The sequence below is a fragment of the Arvicanthis niloticus genome, chromosome 9 (assembly GCF_011762505.2).
Source record: "Arvicanthis niloticus isolate mArvNil1 chromosome 9, mArvNil1.pat.X, whole genome shotgun sequence".
In the NCBI taxonomy this organism is placed as follows: domain Eukaryota; kingdom Metazoa; phylum Chordata; class Mammalia; order Rodentia; family Muridae; genus Arvicanthis; species Arvicanthis niloticus.
The window spans coordinates 63,111,759-63,128,754 of NC_047666.1; the positions used below are offsets into that span (position 1 = coordinate 63,111,759).

The 16,996-nt window shown below is 43.1% G+C and overlaps 1 protein-coding gene across 1 annotated transcript in view; it reads left to right on the forward strand.

The window, feature by feature from the left end:
- The window catches only part of Vwf (von Willebrand factor), a 132,930-nt gene extending 126,711 nt beyond the window's left edge, over nt 1-6,219 (forward strand). The window contains exons 48-52 of the mRNA XM_034512425.2: nt 2,352-2,450; nt 3,156-3,284; nt 3,747-3,786; nt 5,423-5,520; nt 5,896-6,219. Coding sequence (XP_034368316.1) covers nt 2,352-2,450; nt 3,156-3,284; nt 3,747-3,786; nt 5,423-5,520; nt 5,896-6,084 — 555 coding nt within the window. The 3' untranslated portion in view covers nt 6,085-6,219. The remainder of the gene's footprint in view (nt 1-2,351; nt 2,451-3,155; nt 3,285-3,746; nt 3,787-5,422; nt 5,521-5,895) is intronic.
- The last annotated feature ends 10,777 nt before the right edge of the window (nt 6,220-16,996 follow it).

Sequence of the window (16,996 nt, forward strand, 5' to 3'; positions counted from 1 at the left end):
TTAGCCTGCAAAATAAGACACTGGCAATCTTATGGCATCTCCTGAGTGTGGAAGCATTTTGCAGAACAGTACAATCTTGCTACCTGCAAGCTGCTGTCTTTCCCAGTGTCGATATGAACGAAGGGCTCTTCTCCTGAGCCAACATCAAGCTCTGAGCTGATGCACCAGCTGCTGGACACAGAGGGCTTAGCATACACGCCTCGGGGCTTACTTGATGATCAGGGAGAGCTTCTGAGTGTCAGGCTTCCAGTAAACTTAACAATGCTTGGTTTTGCTAAGTGTGTTTTTTTTTTTTTCTTTATTTTTTGTTGTTGTGGGATTTCATCTTAGATTATATTAAATGTGTGTTTCTCAGTTGATAGAGGGTCTAGGGCAACTTATGTTCGTACTGCCTATTTCTTCTGTGAGGTGCTGGCTTAAGCTTACTATTTTTTTAAGATTTAAATTCTTTATGTTATGTGTATGCACATTTCACCTGCATGTGTGTATGTGCACTGTGAGCACGCTTGGTGACTGCTGAAGTTGTGATATGGTGGATGCTGGGAACTGAACCTGGATCTCCCGGCAAGAACAAGTCCAGTTAGCTGCTGAGATCGCAGCTAATCCCTTTTAATAAGTCAGAGCGCTACAGCTTGAGCGAGATGCCCACGTGTGAAGGGAAGAAATGCCAGAGAGAGGAGTGAGGCCTGGCAAAATCTCGTTCAAGTGTCATTGTTTGAATAAATCTCATCCAGTCATGGAATGGTCTCCTTTCCTGCATCTACTGCTAGATCCATTTATAATTTAAAAAAATCACACTTTTATGTCTATGATGGGAGAGTGATAGGTTTCTGATTTTCTTCCTTTATATACAGTGCTTTTGGTAGGTTTTAATATCAGTGTTAGTCTTTTGATGCCTGTAAGTTTGTGTCTTGGTGAGATTTTGCTAGAAACCCAAAATGTTTATTTACCTAGCTCTCTTTAACTCTGTCTTCTCTGAGACATGGCAGATGACTTTCTGCTCAGATCTCTTGATTACCTACCTTTGTCCCTGGGTTCTTGCAGGCTCTGCAGTACATGTGTAGTTTAACAAAGTATGTGAAGGGCATTTGCATGGAGCTTTGTAGGCTTCCTTGTTTTGATTTTTTTTTTTTATGAGAGTGCTGCTTAGTTTTCAGATATTCTAGTAGTTCTGGACTCTGTCTTCTAAGTCCTCAGGAGAAGACACATATAATCTCCTGAGTTCTAGCTGCCCAGTGTTCTACAAGCAATCTGGTGGGAAAAGATATTAGAATGTGAATTTTCCCCATTATACTTCCTGTTTTTCAAGGGTCCCTTCTTTTTTCTTTTATGTTTTTTCAAAACAGAGTTTCACCATGTAGCCCTGGCTGTCCTAGAACTTACTATGTGGACCAGCCTGGCCTCAAACTCACAGAGATCCGCCTGCCTCTGCCTCCTCAGTGCTGGGATTAAAGGCATGTGCTACCACCACCTGTCTTTAAAGGTCAAGTAACCATCAATTTATTTCTGATTTTGCCTTTAATAGTTGTTTTATTATCTGTCAACCGTTTGCCATTGTTATCCGAAGGTGTGTGTGTGTGTGTGTGTGTGTGTGTTCCATCCAATACAAGCTCCTGTGTCACTGCTAGAATCAGGACTGTGCTCAAGGAATCTTAAACAGGAGAGTGTCATGGCTGGATAAGTCTTAGGAAGGTCATTGTAATGGACGTGTGTTAACCTATGGGAGGAGTAGAATGGAGTAGGAATGGAGTAGGGAGACAAGATGAGACTTCCAGAGTCAGAGGAAGACGATGGTGGCTTCGATGGGTTGGTGACAGAAGGGAATGAGTATGACTGACAGTGGATGGGTATGAGATGCATTTTTGGCAAGACTTAGTTAACAGCCATGGTGGAAGCACTGAGAACAACCAATGGAGGAATCAAGATAACTTCTAGATGTCCAGTTTGAGCAACTAGGTCCTGACACTATTTGCCAAGATAAAAGACAATTGGGAAAGGGTGATATTGGAAGGAAAAAAAAATCTAGTCTCATTTTGGTAAAAGTTTCAAGACAACAAATAAATAGTAAAAATAGATAAATAGTACACAGTTGGATTTATAAGTACAGAGCTCAGTGGAGAGGTCTTCTTTAGTAAGTCAAGTTGCTACAGCTAGAATGAGATGCACATAGATGGAGGGAAGAAATGTCAGAGGGAAGAGTGAGGCCTGGCAGAATCTAGTTTAAGTAGGATGTCTGCTGCACTCTGGGAGCAACTGTGGGCTGGCAGAGGTAAGAAGTCAGCCAGGTGAACCTATTCATAACCAAGGTGCTCTGGGAAGTTAACCATGGCTGCCATCTTTCCTGGATACAGGGCTATCGGGAAGAGAAGAGCCAAGGTGAATGCTGTGGGAGATGCTTGCCTACAGCTTGCACTATTCAGCTAAGAGGAGGACAGATCATGACCCTAAAGGTGGGCACAAGCTGAACTCAGGAGTTCCTCTCACACCAGTCTCTAGTTTCTTTCTCGGAGGGTGGGGAGGCTGTCTTTTCTTGGGGGTGTCTTTTCTTTAAGTAGAAGGACTAGTTTGGGGTCATTGTTGGTTTCTTTTCACACTTCATTTTTTAAAGAAAGGGTAGGTGACATGTGGAAGGCAACCACGTTTCCTCTTTGACTGCCTTGTAATTCTGCTCTTCCTGACCAAGTATGTCATTGGTGTATGGCCTCATGATCTGGATGGCTTAAAAAAAAGATTTTCTGTAGCCTTGAGACTCTGTGTGACTAGACAAGTAATCAGGGTGAGCAGACCCACCTGTGACTTCTGGAACTTTCTGTTGGGTCTGAGAGATGGTGTCTTGGTTCATATCTCATCCAGGTATCAATTAGTTAATTTACTGTTACTGTACCTCCATCTTGTAAGTATGTATATGGTTGGAGTAGTCTGAGAACTTTTTATATTTCTGCAAAACTCTTCCTAACAAATAAGTTATGGAGCCAAGACCCCCACCTCTAGCCTGTACTCTGAGTGGGGGCAGGGGTTGTTACGTATGGTCTCATCCTTCTTCCATAGTTGTCTGGCTCAAAAGAAGTCAAGGCCATGACTGACGGTAGCTTTGTAATCCCAACAATATCATGCATTTGTTCTCACTGTGTCTTCTGCCCACTCTGTCTTTTCAGCAAAATGAGACATTCCAGGATGGCTGTGACAGTCATTTGTGCAGGGTCAACGAGAGAGGAGAGTACATCTGGGAGAAGAGGGTCACAGGCTGCCCACCGTTCGATGAACACAAATGTCTGGCTGAAGGAGTGAGTGACTGTGCTTCACATTCCACCTTTGTCTAGAATAGCTCAGTGTTTGACTCTAAGGATGGCGTTCTGTGCAACATCCAGCCCAGCTCTCATACAATCTTGCAGTGTCCAAGACAGAGATCTGTCTTAGTTGAGGAGTCAATGAAATGGTGAAGAAAAGAGTCCTCTGAGACATAGATGCTTTGAAAATGGTTGGTCACTGGAGGGAAGCCATGATCTTTAAACAGGGAGGCAGGACATGGACCCCATTTCATTTTTTTTCTGGAAATGAAGTTTCTGACCATTCTGGTCAGGTGGAGTGTTCGCTTGGCTCACAGTTGTGATGGGAAAGCAGTTTCTATCTGGGGATTTCAGCTCGGAGCTCTGAGTTCAGAGCCAGGAATTCATATGATCTGAGACTTGTCCATGTTGAATTATTTGTGCCTGATCTTGTACTTTCTTTTCTTTTTTTTTTTTTAGGGCAAAATAGTGAAAATTCCAGGCACCTGTTGTGACACATGTGAGTCCATAACTAAGAGCTTATGTCTATTAGACCAAGACCAGGGACCACTGTTTGAAATCGACTTTATTCCAGAAAACTAGTTCTTAGTTCTGAGTTGGTCATTATGTTCATCCGTTCAGCCAATGGCCTTCCCTTCCTGATTGTCATTAGCTTGTTCCCTGCTCAAATCTCCTATCAATCACCCTGAAGTAATCACTCCATATGTTTTTTCTTGTTCCATCTCTTGCCTCCTATGCACCTTAGAATCTTCAATTGCTCAAATATCTCTCGTGAGGGAGCATCATAAGACTATTCCAAGCTTATGGCCTTATTGTCATCAACCTTGGTCCCTCTTGACTTTGTTGTTATACAGTGCGGATGGCTCCCATTGGTAGAGTGGTGGGCTTTGGAGATAGGTACCAGACAATATCTGCCCTGTCCATTTTTGTGTTCATGAGCACAAGTCACAAATTTCTCGCTTAGACTAATATATTTTTTTAAAGTTTAGTTTGTTTAGTGTCATTTTAGATTCATAGATTCATGGTTGCAGATAGAGAAGGGTGAAAGTATGAATTCCTTTAATCATTTCTTCTTTCCTTGATGGTTGGCTGTAACAGCCCAGTGATGGCCATCACTGAACAGCAGAAGGAGAAAACACCCTGAGAGTGTTTCTTTCCAAATTTCCTTCAGAACAGTTTAAGACTGTGAATTCAGGAAGCCATTAGGGAAAATGCATTCTCTGTAGATGCTGTTCTTGGGATCTGGTTAAGAGGCTGCTATCTACAAAACCATCAATAAGGACTCTTCATTGGTCAGTATGTTCAGGAGGTTGTAAGACTTTTTATAAAGAAAATAAGCTATACTCAAGAATCGAAATCTATAGCAAGAGAATATTGCATATTGGCTTCAAATTCACTCTCTTGTGCAGTTGGAAGACTTGCCCATTAAAATGGAATTCATCTGAAGTTGAGAGGCAGGCTAACGTGTCTATAGGGCTGGCCTAGATTTGGAGCCATGCTAGGCATCACGACTCAGAGCAGAGTGGTAAGCTGGAGTTAAACCTTAGATTTGGCAGTGAGTCAAGCAGAGCTTCAGCTATGAAGGCCACTGTAGACAAGGACTCTCATGCTGGTGACATAGAAGTAGCAACTCTCAAAAAGACGGTTGCACAAAGGTTCTTAGGAGTCTTCTCAGCCTCTACCAAGGAAATGAATATGTACGTGACCATGGCATTTGCCTTCCTAGCCAAATATAGGGATGAACTGATATTCAGTCTATTTAGTGGCTACTCAATTGTTCATTAGTTATAGTTACAGTATGACATGATTGTCCTGGCTATGAAATTTAAAGTTATATTAAAAGCAAGTGTCATCTGTCTATATGACAAAAACACAGTCAACCTAGGTTCCTTCTGCAATGCAAATTGTACTGTTAAGTGAGTTAAACCCAGTAGCAATGATATCTCTGCATCTGAGGAACCAGGAACAGTAGAGTTGAGCTTGAAGAACTTAATTCTTTTTCCTGAATCTGGCTTTGGTTAGTTTTTGATGGGAGGAGGAGCATTTCCAACTTAGTGAAGGCATTGGATGTGGAAAGGGTTCTATAGAACCCCAGCTAGCCAGTCCTCCAGTTGCATCTCTCACCTGACCTACAGGTGAGGAGCCTGATTGCAAAGACATCACAGCCAATGTGCAGTACATCAAAGTGGGAGATTGCAAGTCCCGAGAGGAAGTGGATATTCATTACTGCCAGGTAAAGCTGTGCGACTTCCAGAAGACCTGGGTGTGAAAAGCTAAGTGTCTTTAGTTATCATCTAGAAGGATGTGGAAAAGTCGTGAGATTCAAGGGACTGTGAGCATTGTTTTTTAAAGTAAATGTTTTACTTAGTGAATAGAACTGGGATCCAGGATCAATCAGTGTGTGTAAAAATCATGGACAGAGGGGTGGATTTGGGTATGTGTAATAATTGGAGAAAGGAGGTTCACATTTTCTAAGATCTACCTTTAGAAGCTACCTAGCTCCCCCAGGTGTCTCTGTGTAAGGCAGGAGGTGGATGGATACAGGTGGTCCCAGAATCCTGCGGCCCCATCCAACATTGTGATGCCTCATCTCTCTGATGTATTACAGGGGAAGTGTGACAGCAAGGCTGTGTACTCCATTGACATTGAGGATGTGCAAGAACATTGCTCCTGCTGCCTGCCCTCAAGGACGGAGCCCATGCGTGTGCCCTTGCACTGCACCAATGGCTCTGTCGTGTACCACGAGGTCATCAATGCCATGCAATGCAGGTGTTCTCCCCGGAACTGCAGCAAGTGAGGCCTGTACAGCTACAGCAGACTCCCACTTCTGCCCATGCCATGGCCTGATCGGCCAGAGAACCACTCCTTCCCTTGTGCATCCTGCCCTTTGTGCCCTCCTAGGCCCACAATAAAGGCCAAGTTCTCATTTTAACCAAGGCTGGTGGTGGACTGTGTCTGAAGTCTGAGATGATAGCTGTGACCTAAATCTGAGGTCTGAGGCTGGTTTTAAGGGATGAAACACATGGTCCCTCTGCACATACTCCTAGCCCAGTGTCTGGAGGCTGAGACCATCTCGTGTCCAGGAAGCAATAGAATTATAGCATCATCTGGGTGGGCAGGGACAAGGTGAAGATGTCTCTCCAGAAACTTAGCTTGGTGGCCTGAACCTATAAATGTATCCTTAAGAACACCCAGTTCTCAAATCTCTCAGTCATGTTACTTCTGTGCATGGTGGAGAGGTGGGCCCTGGAAATCAACTTCTGCTGTCAGGGTGAATGATGACATTAGGAAGAGGGATGAGAAATCTATGCACATAGCAGTCCCCGGTCCCAGTAGGAAGTAGGTACCTTTAGATGGGATGCCAGCAGGTGCAGAAGCCAGGTCCCATTACAGGCTCAGTTATAGCAGATGAGATCTAGGCTCAGGATCAGAGCTAGGCTCTACCTATGAACCTCACCCAAGTGAACAGTCTCCAGCAACTCCTACATGGCTTTCAGACTCGGTTTCCTTTTTTTTTTTTTTTTTTTAAATTTGAAATCAAAGTAAATTTTGTACTATTTAAGAAATTATAACTTCATCTTGATAATAATTATACAGATTTCTACCAATAGGTTATGGCTATGCAGTAAGTCCTAGCTAATCCTCCCTGTTCCAACAAAACCACTACTTTTCCCTAGAAAGACAGACCATTATTAACCACCTTAGTCCCCAAGCCCAGGGAATAGGGGCGCTGACTCTTCTTTAACTTCTTCAAGCTGATTACGGGCGTTGAGATATTAGAAGAGGGGTGGGGGGAAGAGTAAATTGATAAGCCTCTGACGCTGTGTCTTCACTGAATCCAGATGGAATTCCAGGACATCGGAGGTTTGGGCAGGTCTGCTCAGTATGCTTGATGAGTAGATACACCAAGGCTGTGTATTCTGCAATATACAATTCTCAGAACAAGTTTTAGTATCAAGAAAAAAAAATTTTTCCCCCTAGGGGGCTGACATTTATTTAAAGATGTTGGTTCTAACAACTTTTCTTTTTTTTTCCCCTTTTAAAAATTGGTTGTAATATTTACATTTCAGATTTTATCCCCTTACCCCACTTCCTCCCACCACCTAGAAACCTCCTATCCCATCCCCCTCCTCGTGCTTCTATGAGGCAGTGACCGCAACTACCCCCCCCCCACTATCCCCTCCCCACCCTCACATTTCCTCCCACTCTGTGTTTATTTTTTTATGGGACCAAGAAATTCCTCTTCCACCTATGCCCGACAAGGCCATCCTCCCCTACATATACCGCTGGAGTCTTGGGTCCCTCCCTGTGTTCCCAGGCTGGTGGTTTAGACCCTGGGGGGCTCTGGTTGTTTGGTATTGTTGCTTTCCTCCTGGGGTCACAAACCCTTTCTGCTCCTTCAGTCCTCTCTCTAATTTCTCCATTGGGAAACCGCTAATCATATTAGTGGTTAACTGTGAGCATCATCCTCTGAGTGTGTTAGTCTTTGGCAGACCTCTAAGGAGACAGCTATATCATGTTCCTCAGATTATTCACTTCCAGCCATCCACAACAGTGTTTAGCTTAGGTGGTTGTACATGGGATGAATACCCAGGTGGAATGGTCTCCTGATGGCCCCTCCTTCAGTTTCTGTCCCATGTTTTGTTTCCATATTTGCTCCCTTAAGCATTTTTGTTACTCCTTCTAAGTAGAACTGAGGCATCCCCTCTTGGTCTTCCTTCTTCATGAGCTCCATGTGGGCTGCGGGTTGGGTCTTCACTAATCCTAGCTTTTGGGCTAACATCCGATTAACAGTGAGTAAATACCCTGTGTGTTCTTTTGGGATTGGGTTAACTCACTCAAGATGATAATTTCTAGATCCATCCATTTACCTAAAAATTTCTCGAATTCATTATTTTTAATAGCTGAGTAATACTCCATTGTGTAGATGTACCACATTTTTGTATCCATCCCTCTGTTGAGGGACATCTTGGTTTTTTCCAGCTTCTGGCTATTATAAATAAGGCTGCTATGAACATAGTGGAGCATATGTCTTTATTATATGTTGGAGCATCTTCTGGGTATATGCCCAGGAGTGGTATAGCTGGGTCCTCAGGTAATGTTATGTCCAGTTTTCTGAGGAACCGCCAGACTGATTTCCAGAGTGGTTGTACCAGCTTGCAATCCCACCAACAATGGAGGAGTGTTCCTCTTTCTGCGCATCCTTGCCAGCATCTACTATCACCTGAGTTTTTGATCTTAGCCATTCTGACTGGTGTGAGGTGGTATCTCAGGGTTGTTTTGATTTGCATTTCCCTGATGACTAAGGATGTGGAGCATTTCTTAAGGTGCTTCTCAGCCATTCGAGTTTCCTCTGTTGAGAATTCTTTGTTTAGCTCTGTACCCCATTTTTAAAAATAGAGTTATATGGTTGTCTGGAGTATAATTTCTTGAGTTCTTTGTATATCTTGGACATTAGCCCTCTATCGGATGTAGGATTGGTTAGGATCTTTTCCCAATCTGTTGGTTGCCATTTTGTCTTGTTGACAGTGTCCTTTGCCTTACAGAAGCTTTGCAATTTGATGAGGTCCCATTTGTCAATTCTTGATCTTAGAGCATAAGCCATTGGTGTTCTGTTCAGGAACTTTTCCCCTGTGCCTAGGTATTCAAGGGTCTTTCCCACCTTCTCTTCTACTAGTTTCAGTGTATCTGGTTTTAAGTTAAGGTCTTTTATCCACTTGGATTTGAGCTTTGTACAAGGAGATATGAATGGATTGATTTGCATCCTTCTACATGTTGACCTCCAGTTGAACCAGCACCGTTTGCTGAAAATGCTGTCCGTTTTCCACTGGATGGTTTTAGCTCCTTTGTCAAAGATCAAGTGACCATAGGTATGTGGGCTCATTTCTGGATCTTCAGTTCTATTCCATTGATCTTCCTGCCTGTCTCTGTACCAATACCATGCAGTTTTTATTACTATTGCCCTGTAGTATAGGTTGAGGTCAGGGATGGTGATTCCCCCAGAAGTTCTTTTGTTGTTGAGAATAGTTCTCGCTATCCTGGGTCTTTTGTTATTCCAAATAAATTTGCAAATTGCTCTTTCTATCTCTATGAAGAATTGATTTGGAATTTTGATGGGGATTGCATTGAATCTATAGATTGCTTTTGGAAAGATGGCCATTTTACTGTATTCATCCTGCCAATCCAGGAGCATGGGAGATCTTTCCATCTTTTGAGATCTTCTTCTATTTCTTTCTTCAGAGACTTGAAGTTCTTGTCATACAGATTTTTCACTTGCTTAGTTAGATTCACTCCAAGATATTTTATATTATTTGTAACTATTGTGAAGGGTGTCATTTCCATAATTTCTTTCTCAGCCTGTTTATCTTTTGAGTATAGGAAGGCTACTGATTTGTTTGAGTTGATTTTATATCCAGCCACTTTACTGAAGTTGTTTATCAGGTTTAGGAGTTCTCTGGTGGAAGTTTTAGGGTCACTTAAGTATACTATCATATCATCTGCAAATAGTGAAATTTTGACTTCTTCCTTTCCTATTTGTATCCCTTTGACTTCCTTTTGTTGTCTAATCGCTCTAGCTAGGACCTCCAGTACTATATTGAATAGGTAGGGTGAGAGTGGGCAGCCTTGTCTGGTCCCTGATCTTAGTGGGATTGCTTCAAGTTTCTCTCCATTTAGTTTGATGTTGGCTACTGGCTTGCTGTATATTGCTTTTACTATGTTTAGGTATGGACCTTGAATTCCTAATCTTTCCAAGACTTTTAACATGAAGGGATGTTGTATTTTGTCAAATGCTTTCTCAGCATCTAGTGAGATGATCATGTGGTTTTTTTCTTGGAGTTTATTTATGTAGTGGATTACATTGATGGATTTCCGAATATTGAACCATCCCTGCATTCCTGGGATAAAGCCTACTTGATCATGATGGATGATTGCTTTGATGTGTTGTTGGATTCTGTTTGCGAGAATTTTATTGAGTATTTTTGCATTGATATTCATAAGAGAGATTGGTCTGTAGTTCTTCTTTGTTGGGTCTTTGTGAGGCTTAGGTATGAGTGTAATTGTAGCTTCATAGAACGAATTGGGTATTGTTCCTTCTGTTTCTATTTTGTGGAATAGTTTGAAGAGAATTGGTATTAGGTCTTCCTGGAAGGTCTGATAGAATTCTGCACTAAAACCATCTGGTCCAGGACTTTTTTTGGTCAGGAGGTTTTTAATGACTACTTCTATTTCTTTAGGGGTTATGTGACTGTTTAGATGATTTATCTGCTCCTCGTTTAACTTTGGTACCTGGTATCTATTTAGAAAAATGTCCATTTCATCCAGATTTTCCAATTTTTTGAGTATAGGCCTTTGTAGTAGGATCTGACTTTTTTTTAATTTCCTCTGTTTCTGTTGTTATGTCTCCCCTTTCAGTTCTGATTTTATTAATTTGAGTACTGTCTCTGCGCCCTTTGGTTAGTCTGGCTAAGGGTTTGTCTATCTTGTTGATTTTCTCTAAGAATCAGCTCCTGGTTTTGTTGATATTTTGTATAGTTCTTTTTGTTTCAACTTGGTTGATTTCAGCCCTGAGTTTGATTATTTCCTGTCGTCTACTCCTCTTGGGTATATTAGCTTCTTTTTGTTCTAACTCTTTCAGGTGTGCTGTCAATTTATTAAAGTACGTTCTTTCCATTTTCTTTTTGTGGGCACTTAGAGCTATGATTTTTCCTCTTAGTACTGCTTTCATGGAGTCCCACAAGTTTTGATATGATGTGTCCTCATTTTCATTTAAATCTAAAAAGTCTTTAATTTCTTTCTTTATTTCTTCCTTGACCAAGTTATCATTGAGTAGAGCATTGTTCAGTTTCCACGTGTATGTGGGCTTTCCGTTGTTTTTGTCCAAGTCAAAGACAAGTCTTAGTCCATGGTGGTTTGATAGGGTACAAGGGATTATTTCAATCTTTTTGTATCTGTTGAGGCCTGTTTTGTGACCAATTATATGGTCTACTTTGGAGAAGGTACCATGAGGTGCTGAGAAGAAGGTATATTCTTTTGTTTTAGGATGGAATGTTCTATAGATGTCAGTTAAGTCCAATTGGTTCATAACTTCTGTTAGTTTCATTGTGTCTTGGTTTAGTTTCTGTTTCCATGATCTGTCCATAGCTGAGAGTAGGGTGTTGAAATCTCCCACTATTATTGTGTGAGGTGCAATGTATGCTTTAAGCTTTAGTAAAGTTTCTTTTATGTATGTGGGTGCCCTTGCATTTGGAGCATAGATGTTCAGAATTGCAAGTTCCGCTTGGTACATTTTTCCTTTGATGAATATGAAGTGTCCTTCCTTATCTTTTTTGATTACTTTTGGTTGAAAAACAATTTTATTTGATACTAGAATTGCTACTCCAGCTTGTTTCTTGGGGCCATTTGCTTGGAAGATTGTTTTCCAACCTTTTACTCTGAGGTAGTGTCTGTCTTTTTCACATAAGTGCGTTTCCTGTATGCAGCAAAATGTTGGGTCCTGTTTATGTATCCAACCTGATAGTCTATGTCTTTTTATTGGAGAATTGAGTCCATTGATATTAAGAGATATTAAGGAAAAATGAATGTTGTTTCCTGTTATTTTTGTTATTGGTGGTGGTGTTATGTTTGTATAGCTACCTTCTTTTCGGTTTGTTGGAAGATTACTTTCTTGCTTTTTCTAGGTTGTAGTTTCCCTCCTTGTGTTGGAGTTTTCCACCGATTATCCTTTGAAGGGCTGGATTTGTGGTAAGATATTGTGTAAATTTGGATTTGTCATGGAATATTTTGGTTTCTCCATCAATATTGATTGAGAGTTTTGCTGGGTAAAGTAGTCTGGGCTGGCATTTGTGTTCTCTTAGGGCCTGTATGATATCAGTCCAGGATCTTCTGGCTTTTATAGTCTCTGGCGAGAAGTCTGGTGTAATTCTTATAGGTCTGCCTTTATATGTTACTTTACCTTTTTCCCTTACTGCTTTTAGTATTTTTCTTTGTTTTGTATATTTGATGTTTTGATTATTATGTGATGAGAGGTATTTCTTTTCTGGTCTAGTCTATTTGGGGTTCTGTAGGCTTCTTGTATATTTAAGGACATCTCTTTCTTTAGGTTAGGGAAGTTTTCCTCTATAATTTTGTTGAAGATATTTACTGGCCTTTTACGTTGGGAGTCTTCACCCTCATCTATACCTATTATCCTTAGGTTTGGTCTTCCCATTGTGTCCTGGATTTCCTGGATGTTTTGGGTTAGGAGCTTTTTGCATTTTGCATTTTCTTTGACAGTTGTGTCAAAGAAAATCTTTGTTGTGTCTCTAGTATTTTGTTGGTAATGCTTTCATCTATGACCTCTGGTCTTTTTCTTAGGTTTTCTATCTCCAGAGTAGTCTCCTTTTGAGATTTCTTTATTGCGTCTACTTCCATTTTTAGATCCTGGACAGTTTTGTTTAATTCCTTCATCTGTTTGGTTGTGTTTTCTTGCATTTCTTTAAGGACTTCTATCTGTTTACCTGTGTTCTCCTCAAATTCTTTGAGAGTGTTATGTATGACCTTCTTAAAGTCCTCTAACATCATCATGAGAAGTGATTTTAATTCTGGGTCCTGCTTTTCTGGTGTGATGTGGTATTCAGGACTTGTTATGGTGGGGGAACTGGGTTCTGGTGATGCCAAGTAACTTTGGTTTCTGTTGTTTACATTCCTGCGCTTGCCTTTCGCCATTTGGTTAGCTGTAGTTCTACTCGCACTCACTGGTTCTGACTGGAGTCTGCCTTTCCAGTTATCTTGGTTGTATCAGAACTCCTCGGGGTATGGATGACTCTATGATCCTGAGCTCCAGCTGCTCTGGGTTCAGTGGCTCTTCTAGGATATTTCAGGATATGGAGTCTCCACAGTGGTAGACCAGCTAGGTGTTTGCTGTTCTGAATGTAGTTGCTCCTCTAGGATGCTTCAGCATATGGTGTCCCCTGCTCTGCTGCTCTGTGGGCTGTGTCCTCACTAGGATGCCTGCAGCTCTACGGTCCTTGACCTCTCTTGGGTGCCTCTGCAGCTCTGCAGTCTGTGCCTTCCCTAGGGTGCCTCCGGACTCAGTTTCCAGGGGGGAGCAGATGGGCTGGGAGACTGCTGGAGCCACTGGTATCCGGGCCAGAGGCGGAAGGGGAGTGGTTCTCCGCAGGGGCAGGGTCTGGCTGCCAGTTGCCCTCTGGGGGGCTCTCTACTGCCAGTTGTGTTTCTAAGGCCTAGGGCTGTGGGCGGGTTCTCCTACCTTCTGCTCTGTGATCCCTGCTCTCCCTAGGGTGCCTCCGAACTCAGTTTCCAGAGGGGAGCAGATCGGCTGGGAGACTGCTTGAGCTACTGGTATCCGGGCCAGAGCCAGACTCGGTTTCCTTAACTGTAAAACTAACATGATCATCTCAGTCAAAGGATTGTGAGGATCAATAACTTGTGCTTAAGAAAAAGTGCGAGTGTCCTGGGTGACTGTAAGTTCTCTAATGTAAGAGATGAAGATAACATGAGAAACACATTCTCACATGTGGGAACCAATGACTCTTACAACATGGGTGGTGGAGTGTTGGGGATCTCCTGCATCTCTATGGCCGAGATGATCCCTGTTTTTAGTTTTATGTCAGCTGCCAAAGCCCTTACTGCTCTGGCCAGTCTTAGAAGAAGAGTAGAGTTAACACAAAACAGCATTTAGCCCCTGAGTCCCTATGTGGAGTCATCACCCTTGGATACAGGTGGTCTTTCTTGGAAATGTATTGGAAGAATGTGCATACCCATGCTGGCAAGAAGGGAAGGATTCTAGCTGGGAGGGAGAACAAAACCAGAGAACAGAGAACAAAGAACAAAGGGGATGTCCTGGTTGTGTTCTCGGAGTTTGATGGGTACTGATGTTCATTCCAAGTCTTTCACATGGAGGAGATTTACCTCATCCAAAGTCCTAGACAGTGGAGTCAGAAAAGGTTTAGACATTTAGTCTGTTGTCTCTCTCTGACCCCTGTATGGATAATGACAATGGTCCAGGGAAGTCAAATGGCTTGCAAAGGCCAAACAGGCTCTGAATGGCAGGTTCTGGTTCAAAACCCAAGTGCTTTTACAGCTAGACAAGACCTCTCGGGCCACTCAGCGCAGAGCACCGCAGTTGCTGATGGTCTTCTGTCATTTGCATGGGATTCAGTGACTGTTATATCTCTAGGTTTCTACTGCCTGCCACTGCCTAGGGTGAACTGCACAAGAAGCTCTGTCACAGGACACAGGCCATGATGATGCTTAGGTTTGGCAGAGATCTGGGGGTGGGGGGGGTGGGGGGGAGTGGTAGACAGAGGGTAGGAAGCATGGATGAATGTTTTATATAACTCCTTAATAATTCAAAGGTTGTCATTTCTCCACATCCCCCAGCTCCCCAACTTTGAGTCATCTCTAAGGTCAGTCTCTGGAGGAAACCAGATCCAGGGACAAGGAATTGACTGTCACTCTTCTGACTGATCACTTAACACTACCTGAGAACAAGGACAGCTCACCAGTTTTCTTGTGATCTGCCCTGGGTGGCTGAATGACGATTCCCTTCAGCTATTTCACACAAAAAAGCCAAGTCAAGAAAACCACGTTCCAACTAAAAACACAGGAAGAAGATCAGGTGTCCTACTTTGATTTTTATGTCTGGGGTTAAAGAGCTCCCCAGGCAGCTTGGGGGAGGGAAGGATTTTCAGTTCAGCCTATAGCTCATAGTCTATCATGAAGGGAAGTCAGGGCAAGAACTCAAGTTGGGAATCTTCAGGCAGGAGTTGATGCATAGCACACGGAGGGGTGCTGTTTACTGGCTTGCTTCTCCTGGCTTGCTCAGCCTGCTTCTAAAAGCCAGCACTACCTACCTAGGACTGGCACCCATAGTGGGCTGGGCCTCTCACATCAATCATTTATCAAGAAAAGGCCCCACAGATTTTTTTAAAGGCAATCTTCTGGAGGCAACCCTTCAATTAAAGTTCCCTCTTCCCAGATGACTCTAGCTTGTGTCAGGTTGACAAAAAACTAACAAGAGGACATCTGTGTCTATGTGCGTGTTTGTGTTCTTCTACCTACAGGTTTCTCAAGAACAGAGCCCTGTGTGTATGCAAGAACTCAGGGCAGAGGGGAGAAAGCATGCATTAATTTGAACTTCCCAGGAAACTCTCAGGCAGTTAAGTGTGCCTAAGACCCTTTTTTATGGTCACCCTTAGACCAAATGAGGCAGAATCCTGTCTTTGCTTTACCTGTCAACTTATCATAGCCCAGAGTCATCTGAGGGACTCTTAATTGAGGGATTACCCAGGTAAGATTGGCTTGTGGTTCTGTTTGCTGGGGACTGTCTGGATTGATGACTGATGTCAGAAGGCCCAGCCCACTGTGGGTGACACCATCCCCAGCAGCGGGGCCTTCGCAGAGCTGGACTGAACTAGAGAGAGCCCGGAACAGTGTTCCTCTATGGTTCTTGTGTCTGGGTTTTTTTTGCCTTCAGTGTCTGCCCTGACTTTGCTCAATGATGGACTGTAACCTGGAAGTTTGTGTCTGTTCAATAAACTCTTTTTTCCCTCTAGTTGCTTTAAAATAACAACCACAACAAACAACAGAAAAGTCACTAGGGCAGCAGCCCCTAAATGTGTTTTAGGGGGATGTCACAGAAAAACCTTTTGGGGGAGGATAGAAGAGGGATGGATAAAGAGTGCCTTTTTATTCATTTAGGAAAGGAGGTGACATGGAGAAGGGTCCCTGGAAGTAGAAGAAGGTAAAGGAAGGAGAATGAAGGGAAAAAGAGGGAGAGAGATGTGGACCTGCAAGGTGCAAGCCGGGACACTGGAGAGCAGGCTGCTTGCTTTGGAATCTGGGACAAACAGACTATAGTCACTTCATGTGTAAAGTGGATAAATGGAAGTCATCATCTCACAGACTGAAGTACCAACACTGGCAACGCAAAGCACTTGAGAGACTCCCGAAGTCAAGAGTTTTAGATAAACACCAGCCATTTCTCCTGGACGTGTACAGAGTACAGCCTCGAGGCTAGACCATGATGCTTTCTGTTTTTTTTCCATTCTGTTGTGTTTCTGCCACTGTCTTCTGTCGAACACGGAACAGACATCTCTGAGATTCAGTGATCATATACATGCATTGTACTTGATGCTGACATAATGCTTTCCCACTGAGGAGGCATTGTATTAAGGAGCACTGCTCGCTTCTGGTATCTTGGAACATAGCTCACATCCCCGAGAACGGCCCTTTGGAGATTTTCTCTTCACCCCTGGTCCGTGATCAGGTCCCTAAGTCACCCTAGGGAAGCCCACACCACTCTTGTCCCACAGTTTAACTTCTAGGCACACTCTTAACTGCCCTAGAGTTTCCTGGGAAGCTCAAATTAATACATGCTTTCTCCCTTTTGCCCTGAGTTCTTGCATACACACGGGGCTGCTGCGGGTTTCCCCCTCCCCTCCAGACCTCAGCTGGCGATAGAATATGTGAAGGGGCTTCATTACTCAGGGCTGTAGCCTACAGACTGGTGCCACAGGAAGGAGGCTTCACTGGGGACTGGAAACTAATCAGCCAGGCGGTTCATGAGATAATCCTGCTGAATTATCACAGGCGAGCCCGGCTGTGTGGCGCTCACTCAAGCTCCAGAGTGGAGGAGCGCCAGGAGCATTTACTCCCTGGCCCGCAGCCCAAGCTTGACCTCTGCGTGTCACTGGCTGCACCTGAGA